General features: G+C 49.8%; 1 protein-coding gene and 1 long non-coding RNA gene across 6 annotated transcripts in view; one reads left to right on the top strand and one right to left on the bottom strand.

Annotated features, from left to right (window-relative positions):
• Positions 1-9,210, bottom strand: part of MEIS2 (Meis homeobox 2) — a 175,132-nt gene extending 165,922 nt beyond the window's left edge. For 2 of the 5 annotated variants that reach the window (XM_064460154.1, XM_064460150.1), the window contains exons 1-6: positions 8,200-9,209; positions 6,949-7,181; positions 5,216-5,357; positions 4,586-4,636; positions 3,807-3,857; positions 2,776-2,925 (exon numbers count right to left, since the gene is read on the bottom strand). In XM_064460154.1, the coding sequence (XP_064316224.1) occupies positions 2,776-2,925; positions 3,807-3,857; positions 4,586-4,636; positions 5,216-5,357; positions 6,949-7,181; positions 8,200-8,211 (639 nt within the window). In that variant the 5' untranslated portion in view covers positions 8,212-9,209. Of the gene's footprint in view, positions 1-2,775; positions 2,926-3,806; positions 3,858-4,585; positions 4,637-5,215; positions 5,358-6,948; positions 7,182-7,734; positions 7,759-8,199 lie in introns of those variants that run through there. The other 3 variants (XM_064460153.1, XM_064460152.1, XM_064460151.1) reach the window with 3 other exon arrangements.
• Positions 9,211-10,052: 842 nt separating this feature from the next.
• LOC135314984 (uncharacterized) lies at positions 10,053-18,863 on the top strand. Its single transcript, XR_010374388.1, has 3 exons — positions 10,053-11,437; positions 13,005-13,525; positions 17,239-18,863. It is a non-coding gene; the product is annotated as an uncharacterized LOC135314984 (long non-coding RNA).
• The last annotated feature ends 310 nt before the right edge of the window (positions 18,864-19,173 follow it).

Below are 19,173 nucleotides of genomic sequence, written 5' to 3'. Positions count from 1 at the left end.
GGATTTTTGGGGTGTCAAACAGCTGTCACAGACTGTCACTTCCACAAGAGAAACCTTGGCACACAACAAATTAAACTACACTTCTTTTTGGCTATCATTATTCATAGCCAATCAGTTGAAATGCTCCTAGTATTTCATGTGCAAATAAAACCATGAGGGGAAGACCCATGGATCAGAACAGTGGGCCAATACATAAAACAGAGGAAACAACATGCTGTCTCTGTCCTTCTGAAGTGGCTCATCATCACCCCTGCACCAACTTTCACCAAATGAGATCTAGCCTGAGGCTGTATATTAAATATGCATATCAAAGCAAATGAAAAAATAAACCTGGAGAGTCAAATTGGGCAAATTTGCATGCTTGAACTACTACATTTTCAGGTAGATGCTCACAAATGATAGCTCGTTTTTTGATAGTCTTGCACGTTTATATTAGCCATTTTTTAAAGCTTTTCCTTCTTCACGAATAAAAGCAGTTTTCTTCCTGCTGGAACCTTGTACAGTGCAAATATAAATGTGTACACACACGGTAGTTTGACTAAGCTATAAAAGAGTGTTAAAGTTTTGTTGGGAAAACAAGCTAATATATATATATATAAAAAAAAAAAAAATCCAATAAGGAGACACATTTCCCAAAACGCATGAATAAAATGTAACTATGTGATACAACTCTTCATTTCCCAGTTGGTGTTCTGGTTGCACAAATTATTGCTTCCTTTCAAAACAAATAGCAGGGGGCTAAAGTAAAAATGTTATAGCTCAAATCTCCAGGAAATAAAAGGCTTTAAATTATAATACCCAATGAAGTGGTAAACCCTAACGGGTCCAAGATAAATGGGTTGTCATATTTATTAGAGTTTGTTTTTTGGGCCACAAAAGCAAGAGGAGATTCTTCTTAGGGAAGATAATAGTTATCAAATTATCAAAATGCTAACCTCCTCCACCTCTGTCCTATCATTGTGTGTGAATTTAAATATTATAATGGGGCACTGCAAATTGGCTTGAGCATTCGCCATCTGCCAGAACCCTAAACAGGCTAGTTTATCTAATCTCTTCAATATAAACATAAGCATGCTCCATTTCTACACTTCCACTCGAAACACACTGTTGTACAGAAACTGTACCGGAGAAACGTGTACTTTTGGGTTGTTTTTTTTTTTTTCCTGTTGCTCTGAATCATACACAATGACCCCATATCCTTCAGGTTGCCACTCATTTCAATTTCTTTTCTAGTAGTCTTCCAGAATACTTATGCACACGAATTTAGTGTTGTAAAATGCCATAAAACAAATATTTTTGAAATAGTGTCATGCCTCATAGAGTTTATTATCTACGTGTGAGATAGCTGATAAGCAGAGAAACTTTCAGGAGCCTCTGCATACATTTTTTTTTCCCTTCTCAAAATAATAGATTTAAAATGTAAACCAGCGCAAAAAAAAACTTGTCCTGCGATGTTTACCGAATACAAATGAGAAAATGAAAGCTAAGGCTTGGGTCCAAAAATATTTCCCGGGTTTTGGAACTAAGCCGTGCCAGAAGGGGGGCATTTAGAAGAATTTATTATTATTTTATCTCCCAATTCAGCTTCAGTCCAGGTCTAATGTAATTATCAAATAAACACATAAACAACATGTTTTCAAAGGAAACAAAAGCTCCTAGAAAGCTCATTCTCCCTGGGCTTACAGCTACTCTTCTCAACACACTGGGAAATAAAGGCAGGCGCCTGTGCAGAAAGCATGGTTAACTTCACACCGGGTGTTAATTTAATATTTCAACCGCTAAAATATTAGCCTGTATCATTTAGATTATGAGTTCAATTGAACCTAAAACTGTGTAAACCCCTTTTCCCCCCAGGGATGCGTTCCTATAAATAAACTAGAGTTCACACCCACTCTTTTTAACCAGAGCTGTTCCTTCCCTTTTCTGCGGTACCAGCTGCAATCTCTCCCTTCACATCCCGAAGCCTCTCCGCGTTTACATCTTTTGAAGGATCACAAGAGCCGCTCCAAAACCCGGAAAAACAAAGGCACTCTCCTTACCACGCACACCAGCCTTCAGTCCTACACAGATAACACTAATTCACCAACTCCTAAAGTGTTAAAATCAACCACTAACCTACGGTTACTCAATCATCATTCTCTCCAGCTTTCTGTAATACATTGTTAATAATTGCTTCATCAAGGTTACTGTCTTTTATTATGAAGATGCTTCAGGCGTTTGGCAATAAGTCCATATTCTGACAATAAGTTGCTACAAAGCACAAGCATTGGAAACTCTAACGTGCTAACCCCCTTTTTTTTTTTTTTTTTTAATGCAATGTAGTATTGCCAATAATTCTCATCACTTGTCATCCCCGCGAGAGGGGAGGGGGGAGCAAATCAGCAAACTTTCTCCCTAACTTTCTTGTCTCTGTTTCCTTACGTTGCTGCATCGATTACAGAGTTGGCAAAGCAGAAGAGAAAGCACCGATCGCCACATCGAACCGACAGTTCGCTAGCTCTCCAAGCCGCCCAGAGCAGGAAACTTTACAAACCATTGCAAACTCGCTGCTTTACAGATGGAAACAGAAGGAACCTTTTGCATGTCTACAACTTTACAAAGCGAGAGGGAAGAAAGTGTGAAGATGGGATCCGAACTTGCAAGAGGTTAAAGGAGTAGTAGTAACAATAAGAATAATAATAATAGACAACAGCAGCCAAACAATTAAATCGGGGGCAGGTCCTCTAAGCAGGTTAAAGTCTTAAAAAGTGCCATAAAGAGATCAGGAGGACTTACATGGTCGGCTAAATTTGTGGAAGATCCTGAGAGTTCTTCGTGGTCTGATTTGGAGCTGCCATCCCTTTCATCAATCACGAGGTCTATTGGCATTTTTCCTTTCAAACAACTAATGTACCGATGGCAGAAGTTATCGCACAATTCATGAACCTGAAAACAGTAACACGAATAATAGTATCAGTAATGGCAAAATATCGGCTTGCAATTTTTTTTTTTTTCCTTTTTGGTAGCAAGAGCAACCCCCGATCTACTCCACAAGTAACTCTAATTAAGGGGCACAATAGTTGAAGGCAAGGAAACAATAGAGAAATTGTTGCAGCACATATTATTCTCTAGAGACTTGCCGCAGCAACAAGTTAGAGAGAGAGAGAGAGAGATAGTGGGCTCAGCCTGGTGTGCAGAGGAAAATCCGATGTGCTGATAACATCAGAACACTGGGAGCTGGACCCAGGCGGTATCTCTGGAGCATACACAACCCAGACAGGTACAACTAGTCACTCGGGACGGGATCGGTTTAAACCGGGGCTAAAAAAAGGTCTCTGTGGCCGGCAGCAGTAAACCGAAGCCACTCGCTGAGGCTGTGGGAAGAGCCGTCCCCGTCGCAGGGCACAGCCCCCTCCCCACGCCGCGCAGGGCCCCCTGCCTCTTCCAAACACTTAGCGCTTGCTTGGGGTTAATATGCCTGCCAGAGCTGGAGAAAGGCAGGGGTGCTTTCATTTCTCTTTTTGTTAAACATACTATTTCCGAGTAAGGAGAAGAGCTTCTGCTGAGGGAAGGGGGTAAGAAGGATGGGAGGGGTCTAGAAATATCAAATATTGAAAATACGCTGGAAAAGAAAAATAAAGCCAGGCTGGGCTGGGCATGGCTGTATGGTGTCACATGCACTGATGGCCCAGGTTACAGTATCACCCTGCGTCTCCGCTGGCCATGTCTACAAGCCATCCCAAACAGTTGGGGGGCGTGGACGGGGGGACAGGACACGGGCACGGGGAAGGAAAGGCTTGCCCCCCGCCCGCCTCCGTGGCTCTTACCTTTTCTAATTCCAAAAGGTGAAACCTTAGTACTTGTATTGCTTGGATCATCTGCAAGAAAGTTTTGAGCAAGGGGTTACGTGGGAGGCGGGAGCACGGGGGCTGCGAGCACGAGTGGGCGAGGGGGAGAAGGGGGTTGTCAGGGCGCGCAGTCATTACCCCGGATTTCAGCTCATCGGTCACGCTCGAACAATTGTGATCAACTTTAACCTAAGCACTTGGTTTTTATCATATTTATTCCAGGAGCCGTGATTAGTGCTCTATTACCGCGATCTTGGAGAACCTCTTGCCTTCGCTCCCTCTCAACACCCGGCCCTCACCTCTTGAGGGTCCGCAGAGAAGTCAGACACAGGCTCCCACCCTCCCCATCGCCCGCAGGAGAAAGCGAGGGGGGGAAAGATGAAGAGTTGGCATCTTCTCTACAAGCGGATTTAGGCACTTTGAATATTGAAATCGTTCACATTAGCAACAGAATTACGTTAGAAATCTCCAGCTCTCTGGTCTTCAGCAGTTATTTCCCTCACTGTAGCTTCCCGTGGCTTTCAAACACAGCTTTGCAATGCACTGGGGCTCGAGAGTTTGCCCCGGCTGACTTTAAAAGTGCAGCTCTTTGAAGCCTCTGGACGGCAGCCCTCCACCCGCGGCTGCCCCCCTCCCCTGCCCGCCGCCGCCCGCCCCACCGCCACGCACGGCCGAGGGGCGGCTGCCGGCAGCCGCCCGTGGGGTCGGGGGGGGGGGGGGCGGGAGGGGAGCGGGGCCGAGGGGTCAGCAGGCCTTACCAAATTGTCCAACTCTGGATTTGAAGAAAAAAGTGGTTTCTCAGCGCGGACCTGCAAGCAGAAGGAAAAGCGGCGTGAATTACAGCTTCTCCCCTCAGCCCTGTGACCGAGTCACTCGGGGGCGGGGGGGGGGAGCCGCGGTGACCACACTGGCCGGTGCAGGTCGGGTCCCAGCCCGGCCGGGCGCCCCGGAGTCACCCGTGCTGCCAAGGGGAGCCCGCCCCGTCCTGCCAGCCCAGCGCCGAGCCGGCCGCCCCGGCCACCGGAGCCCTCTCGTTTGGATCCCTCCTGCCTTCCTCCCGCTCCCTCTGCCTCCCAAACTCGGCCGCAGTTACATTTCCCTTTCATGAATGCGGAGGGCGAGGGCCCGGAGTGCCGGCCCGGCAGCGTGGAGGGGCTCCGGGCGGAGGGGAGGGCGGGGGGCGCCGGGCCGCCAGCCCGCACCCCCGCCGCTCCCTCCCGCCCCCCCCCCCGCGGCGGTCGGAGAGGGGGCTACGGGGGGTGTGTGTGTGTGTGTGTGCGTGTGTCAGGGGGGTCTGCCTCCTGCGAGCTCCCGGCCGTGTGGGTCGAGGAGCTGAGGGGGTGGCGGGCGCGCCGGGGAGGGCCGGGGGCGGGGGGAGAGGTGCGGACCTGTTTGGCGAAGACGGCGATGTCCTCGTTGAAGGAGTCGGAGGAGCAGACGTCCCCGCCGGCCACGCCGGGCTCCCGGGGCGTGCAGGTCGCCAGCTCGCACTTCTCAAAGACCAGAGCTAAGAGGGGGAACAACGGGTGCCTACCGGGCAGTGGCACACAAAGAGAGGGGAGGGGGTGGGGGAGAGGGGGGAAGAAGAGCTCTGATCAACAAGTATTCTTTTTTTTTAAATGCACGGACACACAGACCCGGACACACGGACGCAGCCACGCTCTGCAGCCTCGCGGCACTGCTTCGGGCAGAGCAGGGGAGAGCAGCGTTTCGCAATAAAAATGCGGGGTTTTGGTGTTGCAGGTTTGTGGGGTTTCTTTTTTTTCCCCCCTTTGGGAATCGCGAAGCCCGAGCCGCATCCCCCGTGCCGTCCCCACACACGAGGACAAAAGTGACCTCTCCTCCAAACGCACAAGGCACCGAACACGCTCACGCACGCAGGAGCTCAGCTGGGAATCTTACACTTTTCGCCACAGCCTAAAATAACGCGAAACCTGGAAGGTCCCATCCCTACCCTCCAGCTATGACCTGAAATGAGAAGCACGGCTAGGCAAACTGCAAACTACTTAATACGTAATTTTATTTTTCGAGGGGCCTGCTAACAAAAATGTGGTGAAGTTTCCTGGCTTAGGAAGCACACCCAAGTAAAATACCAGCTGTCCAGATAAGTGAGCTGGGGAGGGGGCGGAGGGAGGGAGCACTTCGCGAAATATTTTCCCATAGTTGGTGTAGTCAGGGAAAAAAATATTTTATCTGCACGCTAAGTAGTAAGCATGCATTTGTCTCTTTTTTCCCTTTGGTGCCTGATCAAGGCCCCACGCTCTGTCATAGATGTTGCTACCTCTCCTTTTAGGATCCTTCAGTATTTGTTCTAAAAGGCACTGAAGGGAATCGGTGTCATTCCCCCCAAGCAATGCCCTGGCACAGGCTTGAGTTTTGTTGAGTACGCGCTTCTTTTTCCTCACCTTCTTTCTTTCCTAAATAGAGAGCTCAGCTCAGTGCCCCCAATGTATTTATTTCTTCTGTCTCAGGGAAGAGCTGCTTGCGAGAAGCGAATCCCTTTTATTCTTACCACCTTCCGCGATGTGAATAGCCCTTTATTTACAGCGTAGGAACAGTGTTATTATGGCACGAAGGAGAACACCAGAACAACACTTCTCCGCCTAAAACCCAGAGCAGTGAGAGCCACCTCTCCTGTCTGAACTCCTAAGTGGGGCCTTTCCGAGAAAGACAAAAAACCCGGGGGGGTGGGGGGTGGGGGGAGGGAGGGGGGGGGGATGAAAAAGGGGAATTAAAGGAAAAAAAATAAAAAAGGAAGGCAAGGCAAGACGAGCTCCCCCGAGCGCAGCCTCTCTCCCCGAGCGGTCTGTTTTTCCAGGACCCGTTTCCCGTGGGTGCTGGCACCTCAGCGCGGAGCCAGGCTGGGATCGCTCTCGCCCGGGAGTTGCCCGCAGTGGCAGTGCCACCGCGCGGGTCTCCCTCCGGAGCGGGCGGCGGGGGCCTCCCGGGCCGGCGGGGCTCCCCCCCCGCCCCGCGCCGCCTCGCTCCGCGCCGGGGCCCGCCGCCGCCACGGCCCCGCGGGAGCCCCGCCGCCCGCCCGCCCCGCTCCTGCCCTCGCCGCTCCGCGGGCACCGGCGCTGCGGAGCCGGGCCATGGCGCCGGGCGGCCCGGCGGCACCTACCCGTAGATCGCATCCTTGTCCCGCTTCAGGGCGTCGTTGACAGCGGAGCCCATGCTGGCCGGCATGACATTGGGGTGCGGGGCGTGGGCGCCGTAGTGCTGTCCGGCGTGGAGCGGCGGCCCATGGTTGAGGTGGTGCACCGGGGGGATCGGCCGGGGGGCGTGGGGGTCCCCGTACATGGAGGCCGGCACCCCTACTCCGTCCATCCCGCCGTAGTGGGGCAGCTCATCGTACTGTCAAAAAAAGGGCCCGGAAGAGAAGAAAGAAAGAGAAAGAGGGGGAGAGGGGGAGAGAGAGAGAGGAATAAAAAAACAAACAAACAACAACAACAAAAGTCAGAAGAGAGTAAAGCACCCGGACAGACACAAACAGAGCAAAACAAAACAAGAACAGCCACAACAGAGAGAGAAATGTGCAAAATGAAAAATCGACTGGGATCGGGAGCAGAGGCTGGAGAGGCTGAGGGAGGAGTGGGGGTGCGGGGAGAGGGAAAGGGGGAAAGTGTGTGTGCCTGCCTGTGTGTGCGGGGGGAGACGGTCCTCTTCAGCACGGGCGGGAGGGACCCTAACGAGGAAACGGGGATGAAAAGGAAGGAAACGGAGGAGAGAAACTAGAGTTACTCTGCATTAGAAAGGAAGGACAAAAAAATTGTATATATAAATGAATAAACAAGCAGAATCAAAAGCAACTAGATAAATAAATCAACAATGGGAAGGAGAGAGGAAAGGTAGGGTGCATCGGGGGGAGGGGGGGGGGAGATAAAGGGGGAAATAATCTGAAAGTTACCAGAAACATTATTTAGTAGCAATTCCCCTTGTCCTTGTCAAAGCCAGAGACAAAAAAAAAAAAAAAAAAAAAAAAGAAAGCAGCTATATGTGTATACATATATATACGTTCGTATATACACAGACACACATATGTATTTCTTAGTCTTTCCTAGGCAGCGGCAGTAACGGCGGCGGCGGCAGCAGCAAGCTTTCCCCTGTGAAACCCGTGCTACTGAGCAGGCAGAGAGCAGGGGAATCGCGCTGCTGGGGGAAAAGCCAGAGAGGAAAAAAGCGTGGAACAATTGCAGAGAGAGACACACACAGAGAGACACTCACGCACACACACAAAAAGCTAGTGAATAATTTTTGCTGCTATTTTTTAATAGTGGCCGCCATCATCATCAGCAACAGAGGAGAGCAAATCGGACAGGCCCCTCTTAAGAGAGGATTTATATATAGGTAAGTGTTGGAGATTTAAACCTACCCTTTGCGCCATCAGTCTGCGCTCCAATAAACTCCTGGATGTGTCGTATATTTAATATCCCAGTCCAGCAAAGAAAGTGATTTAAAGTGAAGAAGATTCCTTTTTTTTTTTTTTTTTTTTTTTTTTGCAACCCACTTATAGACTTCTCCTATCCTCCAATATGGGCAAATAATAACAACAACAACAACAATAACAACAACAATAATATATAAAAAACAGTCAAGAACCACGATGAGTTTCTCTGTTTTCTTCTTTTTTCTCTCTCTTTCTCTCTTTCCTTTTTCTCTCTCTCTTTTTCCTTTTTTCTTTCTCTACGCAAAAAAAAAAAAAAAAAAAAAAAAAAAAAATTGTCAAGCCCCCAAACTGAAGGTTACGATCGGCCCGTCAGCAACCCACATGTAACCAAACTGTCGTGTCTCATGGCTTTTTGCCACTCCAGCTGTCAATCAAAGCCAGGGAATGTCAAGGTAGTGAATGAATGATGGTTGATGATGATGAAGAAGAGAGGAGGAATCTTTTTAACCCCGGTTTCTTCTTCCAGTAACTCCGCGCTCGGGTTTTGCCTTTTAGGATCGCTTTAGGGTTGGTTTGGTTTTTTTTTTTGGTTGTTGGTTTGGTTTGGTTGTTGGTTGGTTTTTTTTTTTGTTGTTGTTTGGTTATTTTTTTTTTTTTTTTTAAGTACTGTGAAGGGGGGTGGGGAAAGATGCGAAGAAAAATGGAATAGTTTGCAAAGCCCGGACTTCCCCCTCTCTGTCTCTCTCTCTCTCTGTTTTTTTTTCCTCCTCCCGGTAGGTATTTTGCCTCCCTCTCTCCCTGGCTCTCTGAGATGAGTGAGTGTCAGTAAGTGTTGGCAGGTTGGCTGCTGGCTGCCTTATAGAAGAGGCTCAGTTTTGCAGCGCTGATCGGCGGGAGAATGAAGTGACGGAACCCGGAAGTAGTGGTGGCCATAGCCAGTCCTGCAGCGCGGCGGCGGCGGCGGCGGGGAGCGGCGGGAGCGGCGGCGGCGGCGGCGGGAGCGGCGGCGGCGGCGGCGGGGCGCGGGGCGCGGGGCGCCCCGGCCGGCGGAGCGGCGGCGGCGGGAGCGGCGGCGGCGGCGGCGGCGGGAGCGGCGGCGGGAGGAGCGGCGGCGATGCGCAGCGCGGCGGCGGGGCGGCCGCGGCGCCGCGCGGGGGGAGCCGCGCAGCAGCCCCTGCCCCGAGCGAAGCAACGCGTGTAGGAAGGAGCGAGCGAGCGTGCGAGAGAGAGGGAGGGAGGGAGCGAGGGAGGGAGGGAGGGAGCGAGGGAGGGAGGGAGGGAGGCAGGCAGGGGAGGAAGGACAGGGAGAGTGCGTGTGTACGAGAGGGGGGAGAGGCAGGGGAAAACTGCAGAGAGCGAGAAGAAAAGTGCGATAGAAGCCCAGCCCCGGGTTGCTTTGCGCTAGATTATTTTAGCAACAAAATACCTTCCGATTAACCGCGATGTTTCGCGGCTGATTTATGCGCTGAATTATTTATTTAAATCGCCGGCTGTCGCCCTCGCCGCCGACGGTGTGCGAGCCCGGGGGCACGGAGAGCTCCGCTGCACGGGGGGGGGGGGCCGCGCAAAGTTGATCTTCCCCGGGAAGGGAGCCTGCTCCGGCCGACCCCCGCGCCTCCGCCAGCGCCCTACGTTGCAAGCGTGGTTTCTCTCCTCTGACCATTCATTGTGCTTTTCTCAAAATTAATTTTCCAGGGCATGAAGAGAACGCCTCGTTCAAACCGTGTTTGGCACCGCTCTTCATTAAGTGATCGCTGCTATCAAGCGCGCTGTGGATGTCTTTGGGGGGGGGGGGGGGGGGGCGGGGGGAGAGGCGGGGGGGGGGGGTGGGGAGCGAGGGGGAAATCCCTTTTTACTTTTGCGAGCGGGCTGCCGGGCTTTGGAAAGGGCTTAAAACCAAAGTCATGCTCAACCTTTTGTAGGAGACATCCAGAAGTTACGTAGATTATTTTTGTTGTTGTTGTTGTTGTTTGCATGCTCGTTTTGAGCCGGTCGGGCGGCGAGCGCTGTATTTGCGCCTGTGCGTTGCCGGACTTCGCTGTGCATCGACGCCGCGCTGGCGGAATGCGTGCCCGAGTATTAGCTCGGTAATGCCTTCTAATGGTAGTGCTAATTACAGCGGGGTTATTTAGCAAATTAAGTGAGATGATGCCCCCCCCCCCGAGCACCAAATGAACTTTTCCAAACGCACACGCACACACACACACGCGCGCGCGGTAGTTTTGGTGCGTTTCCCTCGCCCAATCACTTTGCTGGAGCTAAAACATGCCTCACCTCCGAACAGTCAATTACCAAAGCGAGCTGGGATCATCAATCATGGGGGATGCTTGAAGTTTAGGGGAGGAGCGATGGTCAAACTATCGATTGCTGCAGTTTTGTCCTCCCCAACCCCCCACCCTCGTTCACGGTCCCCTGCACATAAAATCTAAAACAGACTATCCCGTTAATAGTGGGATTTATCAATGATTATGTCCCCGGTTGTGAATGTGGCCTCATACATAGATGGCTTTTAAAAATACACGGCAGGAAAAAAAAAAAAAACAAACCAGTATTTATTCAGTCAGGTTTTGTTTTGCTTTTCGTGATGATGACGATGATTTTAAGATTTTTTTTATTATTTATTTTTTTTGAAACGTTAAGAAAATTACTCAAGGGGTAGTTATAGATATTTGGCCTGATTTTAATAGGCGTAGGGAATGAGCTCCAGAGGTCAATAAAGCCCTCCAAAATGATGAATGATTGAGTACCTGTGATGATGATAGTGATTACCGGAGCAATTAAACAGTTTGATTAAATGAGCCATCATAACAATGATGTCTGCGGGAAATCAGCCCTCACATATAAAGAAAGATAGCGTGGAGGGCTGACAAACGCCAGTGGGCATTCCTGCGTGTTCCGATAGCGCCGAGCCCTGCAGAGCAGGGCTGTATTTACAAATATGGGGGGGGATACGGAGAAAAGCCCCTCTCCTACTTTTAGCCAGAGTTGCACCCTGATTAAAACCCGCCAGAAGCCGGAGAGCAGACCCGGGTTCTTTTTTGATTTGGTTGGTTTTAGTTTGGTTTTTGTTGTTGTTGTTGTTGTTGTTGTTGTTGGGGTTTGGTTTTGGGGTTTTTTTTTTTTTTTTTTTTTTTTTTTCCCTAGAGGATCTCCTCCAAGATTAAAGCTAGTCCTAAGAGCAACTGAATTGCTGTGACTGACTTTCACGGGACTGTAAAGAGAGGTGAGTAAAAAAGCCCTTAGTATGTAGATCTCTTTCAAGCAGTGGTTAAGTCGATTCATTTCGCAGGGAAAAAGCCAGTCTTCTTGTGCAGTATTTTATACTCTGTCGTATAAATCGGTAACGTAATTCAAGATATTCATGGTAATGAATGCTTGGCTAATCCTTTGGGTGCGCGGAGACCTACAGAGCAGTAGGTTATGCAAATCCTTTCCTACTTTTACAGCTGTAGTTTTCTAACAGATTTTTTTTTTTTAAAATCTAGTCATCGGTGAATGCTATTTGGTTCCCCACCACCACCCCCCCGCTGCCCCAAAGATGCCAGATTTCTAAACTTGCGTGGAATCATTTGATTGTGATACAGCCCTTACAGCCAGCTGAGAGGACGTGGTTGAAATATTTGTAGCTTCCAAATTTGTTTTTTAACTGAGGCAGCGCAAACCCGGAGCCTTGCCTCTTGAGATATACAAGTGTGTCTTATTTCAAATAGTTTTGGTATCACCAAAGAAGGGGTCTTTACTTGTAACGTGGCCGTGCAAAAGTAATCTAGCTCCATTGAAGTCTCCATGTATTTGTTCAGACCTCAAGCTGTGGGAGAAGTTCATCAGTTTACACCTCAAAAAGAAGTTTTTAGATGACTTGGCTCCCATAGAAGAAACTGCTTCATTGCTTAGGATATAATTTTAGACCTGAATATTTTTTCATAATTCTTCTTTTCACAGGAGTCCCTGTAGAGCTCGGTTCTCTTGACTAAGAAATTGTTAGAAAGCAATCTAAAAATCAAAGCTGCAGAAAAAGCAGGCAATGATTTTTGCAGTGTTCAATGCTGCTCCTTTCACTTGTTCCTGTTTTTTTGGTTTTTTGTTGTTGGTTTTGGGTGTTTTTTTTTCCTTCCCCCTCCTAAACTAATTAACCCCCTGCGTTGGCTCACCCTGCTGTGCATGTGTGTAATCTGGGACAGGGACCAACTTTTAAAAATTATTTTAACTTGATAGAAAATGAAAATTCATATGGTAAATGAAGGGCTTTCATGTTCCTCCTGTGTCTTTTTTTTTTTTTTTTTTTTTTTCACCCGTGAAAAGAGTTGAAACCTTTTTCCTCTCCACTATCCCACTGGATTAAAGCACACAGAGAACACGGTTTATAAAGCGCTACAGTTTAGCCATTAAAAAGGAATCTCAATTTAGCGCCCTTAAGTGAAAGTACTCAGCTATTAACAAAGATGCTGTTGGGAACTCGGAGGAAAATGGGATACGTGCGTGCAGGGGGTGGGGGCTTCCACGTTCTTAGGTCATTTTCCATTTACTTTTTTTTTTTTCTCTCCCCCAGCCTGGTGACATATTTCTTTTAAAACACAGTTATTCGGGAAAATTAAATTGGCTAATTTCCATTTCTTATGCATCACTTCCACAGAGAAGTGTGTTTCCAGGAAAAGTGTGAGAGACGAGTCGGTGGGGGGTGTGTGTGTGTCTGGGGGTGTGTGTGTTTGGACTTTTTTTTTTCCTCCTTTCCCTTCCCCCCTTTCCCTTCCCCCCCCCCCTTTTTTTTTTTTTTTTTTTTTTTTTTTTAGATCAGCTCAAAAGTCCAAAGAGAAATGAGGTGTCCGGTATGGAAGTGCATCTCAGTCAACAGCCAGCTCCTTTTGCCGAGGCTGGAAATGGTTTTAACAGGCGGTAAAATTTCATCTTGTGGTGTCAAATTGGGGTCAGTTTGGGGTTAGCGCTCTCAGTGTCCGAGCAGGAGCTGTCCAGCTGTGTGGGGATTCATTAAGGGCAAAAGATCCGTTTCAAGAAAAACAATACAAAGACAATCAGAGGGCTAAAGATCGTCTTCAAATCGCATTTTACAAGTGCACCAGAACAAATATGGACGCTGAAACCTATTCCCTTCAAACTCCCAAATCGGCTTCTTAGCCCTTGGAGGGAGTGAGGGAGAAAATCCTCTAAAACTTAAGAAGAGTCTGTTTTCAATCAGCCTTTCCGAAGTGTGGCATCTTAGTCCTTTGCTGGCTCTGAGACATGCCTCTCTCGCTCGCTCGCTCCCTCTCTCTCTCTTTTTTCCACAGCCTTGCAAAAGCGGATGGCACAACAGGTAATATTTCAGATTTCAAGAATATATCCCGCCGGGGATCTTAAACCACTGTTTTGTACGCGCGTGTGCGCCGAGCGCGAGATTTAATGCAAATAGAAATTGGGGGGGGGGGGGGGCGGGGGGGGGCCGAAATAAGGCATGCTTGCACGAAATCCTATTGGACCCCTTCGGAAATTTTCTGCGCTTCTTGTAGGCGATGCTCCGGTCTGATGGGTAATTTAGGCTAGATTTACTTTACGGTTCCTAGTATTTGTGGAAAGCACCTATTGCTAATCTGGTTTATTAAATTCGCGTGGTTTAAATCCTCTTAGCGCCCCTACATCTGTTAGAACAATTGACGCCTCGCTACAGGGACAAATAACCTGAACCTTAATCTTGTTTGTAACTTTATTCAATGTTTGTTTGTTTGTGCGCTGAGTTCAAGTATTTTTGGGTGATGCCATTGTGCTCGGAAAGAGACAGGCGACATTTGCAGGCAAAACTCCCCGTGGACGGGCTAAGGATATCGCGGAACAGGATGAAAAATTTTGCATATTTGAACTGGCATTTTGTCTTGAACTTTCGTTCTAGAAAATGTGTCATATTTAATGAAGAAAGCAATCCGCCTGCTAAAATGTGGCTGTGGGTTTACATCACCGTGACCCCGCAGGAAAACCCACGGGAATTTTGCTTTTTGTTTTGCTCGCCAGGCGAAGTGTGGGGTGCAGATAGTACCTTTCCCTATTTATAATCAGGATTATGCCACGGTTCAAACTCCTACCCTCAAAATCGCTCTCTACCGCACTTCCCTTTGCCTTTACGGTTGGTTCTTACACTTGAGTCACTTTTTCTTCGTCTCAGCCCACTTTGATTCGCCTTCGACTTCCCGCAGCTGCAGGACTTTCGAGGTCCCATCTCGGGTGCCCCTGTGAAATCACGCTTATTTTAGCTTCTGCAGATCACTGCCTGCCTTCAGCTCCTCACCCTCATCCCCCCGCCTGCCAATAGCGCGCTTCGCTTTCCAGCAATCTATTATTTTTCGAAAAATCTTTCCAGTCCAGAAAGTCAATGGTAGCCCATCGCGGTGAACTTTTCCTGACCTCGACTGCGGTATGACTGGGATCTTTGGGAGCTGGATTAGGAGGAGGTTCATTTACTTACCTGTTAACTTCCCTTTTAACTCTCGTTCTTCCACCCCTCCCCCGCCCCGTTTTTAAAGAAAAAAAAAGACCCCCAAATCTCCACGACGCACGAACGAACCGGGGTCTTTCTCCCCTCCCGCCCCCCCCCCCCCGGGCCGGGGGGCCCTGAGCCGGCGGCGGCGGGGTGGGGGTGCCCCCGGGCCGCCTCTCCCCGGCGGCGGGGCGGCACGGCGCTGCCATCCGCAGCCCTCTAGCGCTACCTGGCGGGGCTCCAACGCGCTCCCGCCGCCCCGCGCCGCGCAGACCCGCGCGGGGGCCCCCGGGCGGGACGCGGGGCGCGGAGCGGGCCCCTCTCCCCGGCTCCGCGTCCCGGCCTCCCCGCGGGGCTCTGGGCCGCCGTGTCCCCCTCCCGCAGCCCTCCGGCCGGCGGGCCGTGGGGCGAGGGGCGCGGAGGTGGCCCCCGTCGGGTTTGGCCGGCTGATCTCACGCGGGTGCGTGTGAAGCGCTGATGTCAGCCGAGAGCTGAGCTTTTTGGGGTTTGCTGTGGGTCTTTTTTTTTTTTTTTCCCCTGATGTCTTAGGCTGGGAGGTTTGTAAAAGTGAGGACCGTAAAGAGCCAACGTGCGTGTTTCCATCATAAACCAGAAAGAGAAAAATACCTCTCAAGGCTCCTCAGTCCCGCCGTGCGGGCCGCTTCCGCCAGGGTGGTTAAAAGCCTAGTTTGCATTTGTTCGGAGAAGCCCGAAGCGTTAACAAAATCCATCTTTGCCATGTGACATGGTAACAAAAAGGACAGTTAGGGCAAAGGAAATCGCTTTAGTGCGATATCAGAGCATCCGAGGAGGCTCCAAACTCTGCTCAGAGCTCTCTGTTCTCCCTCACTTAAAACACTCACTTTTGTTCTCCAGCTGCCTGTAAAACTCCAGAAGAGGAGCGCTCTCATTTTTACACTGGAGTTCTCGGTCCGGAGAGAACAATATCCTTCCACCTCTTTTGAAATCATACGGAGACTCTCCCAACACACAGGCGATCACTTGAAGCCTGAATTATTATTTTTTTTTTTTCTTTTTGCAAGAGCTGCTCGGCCCATTGTTTGAAGTGGGATTCCGCACGCAGCCCGAAGAGAAAAGGGGGAAAAAAAAAAAAATCTTAGGAGCCCAGTTTGGTGGTGCATAGAGAAAGAGCTGACAAAATATTATAGCGTGTTTCGTAGAAGTATATAATGAGACCCGGCGGTGTGTTCCCGAAAGAGAGGGTTGGTGGTTTTTTATCCCCCTAAAAGATTGTGATCGCCTTTGTACGTCTTTCTTTTGATCCCACAAAGAGAATGCAATATACATATATGTGTTTGCTCTCCATACAAGAAATGCAAGGGACCGTACAATGGAATATACGGCCGGTTGGTCCTCATAATGCTTAGTTTTGCTGTAATTAATTGAAAACAGTTATTAGGTCGTCATTGGCAATAGCGTAAATAATTGCAGCGGATTTTTACTTAAAATTGACCGGTCACAGAGTGATAGATCGATTCGAGGTGTAAAAATGATGTATCAAAACATCAATGTCGATTATTTGAAATATTGTAGTCGAATCTTTTTATTGCTTCATCGGTTAAGTGTCTGAAAGTGCTGTGTTCCAACATATATTTATGTTGTCAATACTGTCAAAACTGTCAGTTTTACTACAGTGGATTTGTAATACATTTCGGATTTGCTCATTTACATAAAATGTCCACCCCAGATACCCCTCCTTTTCCCCATCTCTGGAAATCTATGTCAGTTTAATGAAAGGATTCAGGACTCAGCTGAAGAAGAAAAAAAAAAAAAGTGGAGCTATTGCTCCATTAAGTCCAATTTATACATCCCTTTGGAAAGCTTGGGCTATTTCTAAGTTGCCATAAGAGGGAATTTCCCCCCCGCCTACCCCTTATTTCCCCAGTAGAATTTAAACACTCTTCGACCCTCACACCTAGCTTAAACCCTTCAGGAGAAATGAGAAGCTGTACAGGGAGCCAGAGGGGAGCCAGCGCACACCTGTGAATGCCGAAACCCTCCCAGCGAGAGCAGCGGCCCCCGAACCGCGCAGGCACGCGCGGGGTTTGCATCCTGCTAGAAAGAAGGAGACAAAAGAAGCAACAAATATGTGTGTGATCTTTTCCTAACGGTTTGGAGCCCAAAGGAAAAACGCAAATTGGAAGCAGTGTTGGGCATTTGATGCCCTCCGCCCCGTTTTATCTGGGTCTGATCCGCTTTGATTATTGGCTTTAACTGTAAGAAGTGGTTTTTTTTATTAGCCTGGTCTCAGACACCTCTCTCTAATTTTCTCCAAAAGCCCAGCTGAGGGATGGAAAAACTCAGGAATAAATAAATCCATTTACACACTAGGCTCTCTTCGATCGAGCAAACAGTGAAATTACCCAAGTAACTTTATTACCCACCCCACCCGTTTCGGGAGGATGAGGTTGTTTTATAAGCGCTGGTAAGAGGGACCTGAGGCGTGCGGGGTGTTCTTTCTTTTTTTCTTTTCTTCCTTCCCCCCCCCCCCCCCTCCCCCCCCCCCCCCCCCCCCCCCCCCCCCCCCCTTTTTTTCCCAGGGATATGTATGTTTAAAGAGATGCTGAAGAGATTTCTGAGATCACGGGGAAGAAGGGAAGGTTGGTTCGGGGAACGGCAGCGCGCCTGGCAGGTATTTTACTGACCGTCCCTTCCTTTGAACACTTCCAATCTCTCCGCTTCTTTTCATCCGGAATATCTTCCCCAGACCAAGTATGATCCCTGTTGTAATTCTTGTGTGTGTTTGTGATCCCTTCTGAGGTAAATTGAGAAGTAAGCCGCGCAAAAGGAGGAAATCGCCCCTGGGGTGCTTTGTTTACTTTGGTTTGTAAAATCCTGCTAGGAGATGGTTTCCTCAGTGTGTGGCAAGTGTTTCTTCAAGAAATTCATCAGCCCTTCTACAATTACTTCGAGCTCCGAGGGAAGAGAGCTGCCATCACTTTCTCACATCCCAAGGTGTTGCATGGAGGAGAGAAGAAAAGGCTTGAGCATTTAATTATGATGGGGCGGGGGGGGGGGGGGGGAGGGGGGAGCGGAGGCTGCAGAAGCCGTCCCAAGCCTGTACCTGGGAAAGAAAAATCTGCAAGGGTATATCTGGAAGACGTGTGCCGTTTAGAGATGGGGAAAAGTACCCCATCTTGTGCAGTAATTAGTCTGAACAATAAACATAATTGGAATAAAATCAGTTGGAAATTCCTGCGTTTTTAATTACGTTTCATTTTGTGGTAAGCCGTAAAATTATGAATGCCTCTCAATTAAACACTATCCACTTGTAAAGCATTTAACAACAATTATTCCTTAATCAGTTGGAATGTTAGCCACAAATGATGCTGTTAAACATCAAAGGGACGCCTTAGACTTTACCTTTTAGTCATAAGTAAGAGGATTAATTTCTATAATTAGAGGGGATAAATATGTGCATAAATACATCTAATTTTTTTACACGTTCTCATCCTGTCTGGTAGAGGCGAGGATCTCTGACAGAGCATGCACTTCTAGCTCACCTCCGGCTCCCAGGAGGCGACCCCGGGAGCAGCGAGGTCCGAACTTCCCTCCCGGGAGGCCCGATCCTGCGCACCACTCCGCGCCCCTCCGCGGGCGCCGGAACCTCCGCCGCCGCCCGGGACTGCGGGATCGGGCCCGCCCTGGGCACAGAGCTTCGGGGGAATTTGGAGCCCTCCTTGGCTTTTATTTACACTTTTTTTTTTTTTTCTTTTTTCTTTTTTTTACGGCACCCGGTGTCTACCTGGCTTTTCAGTCCCCTCGGGGACAATTTGCTGCCCCAAACAAAGCTCGAGATTCGAGCTGAATACCGCAAATAAAATTAGCATGACCTTGATTACACCCTGTATGAATATCTCATTTACCTAATGACTTTATGTCACGTACGCAGAGGGTCAATTTCCTTTTAACCTTTCCCATTGCTGCAGTAAGCATTCTTTTATAATCAATGGCTGTTTGAATAATCAATTCACATTTTATGATCCCTGACAAACTCAATATATGTGCGCCTCGTTTCAGCAAAGCAGCCGGCCCTTCTCCGCGCCGCCTTCACGTCCGAAGAGTTTGCGGCGGGGTTTCCCGGCTCCCCGGGAAGCGGCCCCGGGCCGCGCAAGCCAGCCTCTGCCGGGCTCCGCGGGAGGATGCGGGAGCTGCGCCCCCGCCCCCGCCGGGGCTCCGCGGGAGGATGCGGGAGCTGCGCGCCCCCACCCCCGCCCCCGCCGGGGCTCCGCGGGAGGATGCGGGAGCTGCGCCCACCACCCCCCGCCCCCGCCGGGGCTCCGCGGGAGGATGCGGGAGCTGCGCCCACCACCCCCCGCCCCCGCCGGGGCTCCGCGGGAGGATGCGGGAGCTGCGCCCACCCCCCGCCCCTGCCCCGGGGCTCCGCGGGAGGATGCGGGAGCTGCGCCCACCCCCCGCCCCTGCCCCGGGGCTCCGCGGGAGGATGCGGGAGCTGCGCCCCTCGCCCCGGCTCC

Source organism: Phalacrocorax carbo, chromosome 9, assembly GCF_963921805.1.
Source record: "Phalacrocorax carbo chromosome 9, bPhaCar2.1, whole genome shotgun sequence".
Lineage (NCBI taxonomy): Eukaryota > Metazoa > Chordata > Aves > Suliformes > Phalacrocoracidae > Phalacrocorax > Phalacrocorax carbo.
Note: the sequence above shows the minus strand (reverse complement) of the source record. Positions and strands in the feature narration are given on the sequence as shown.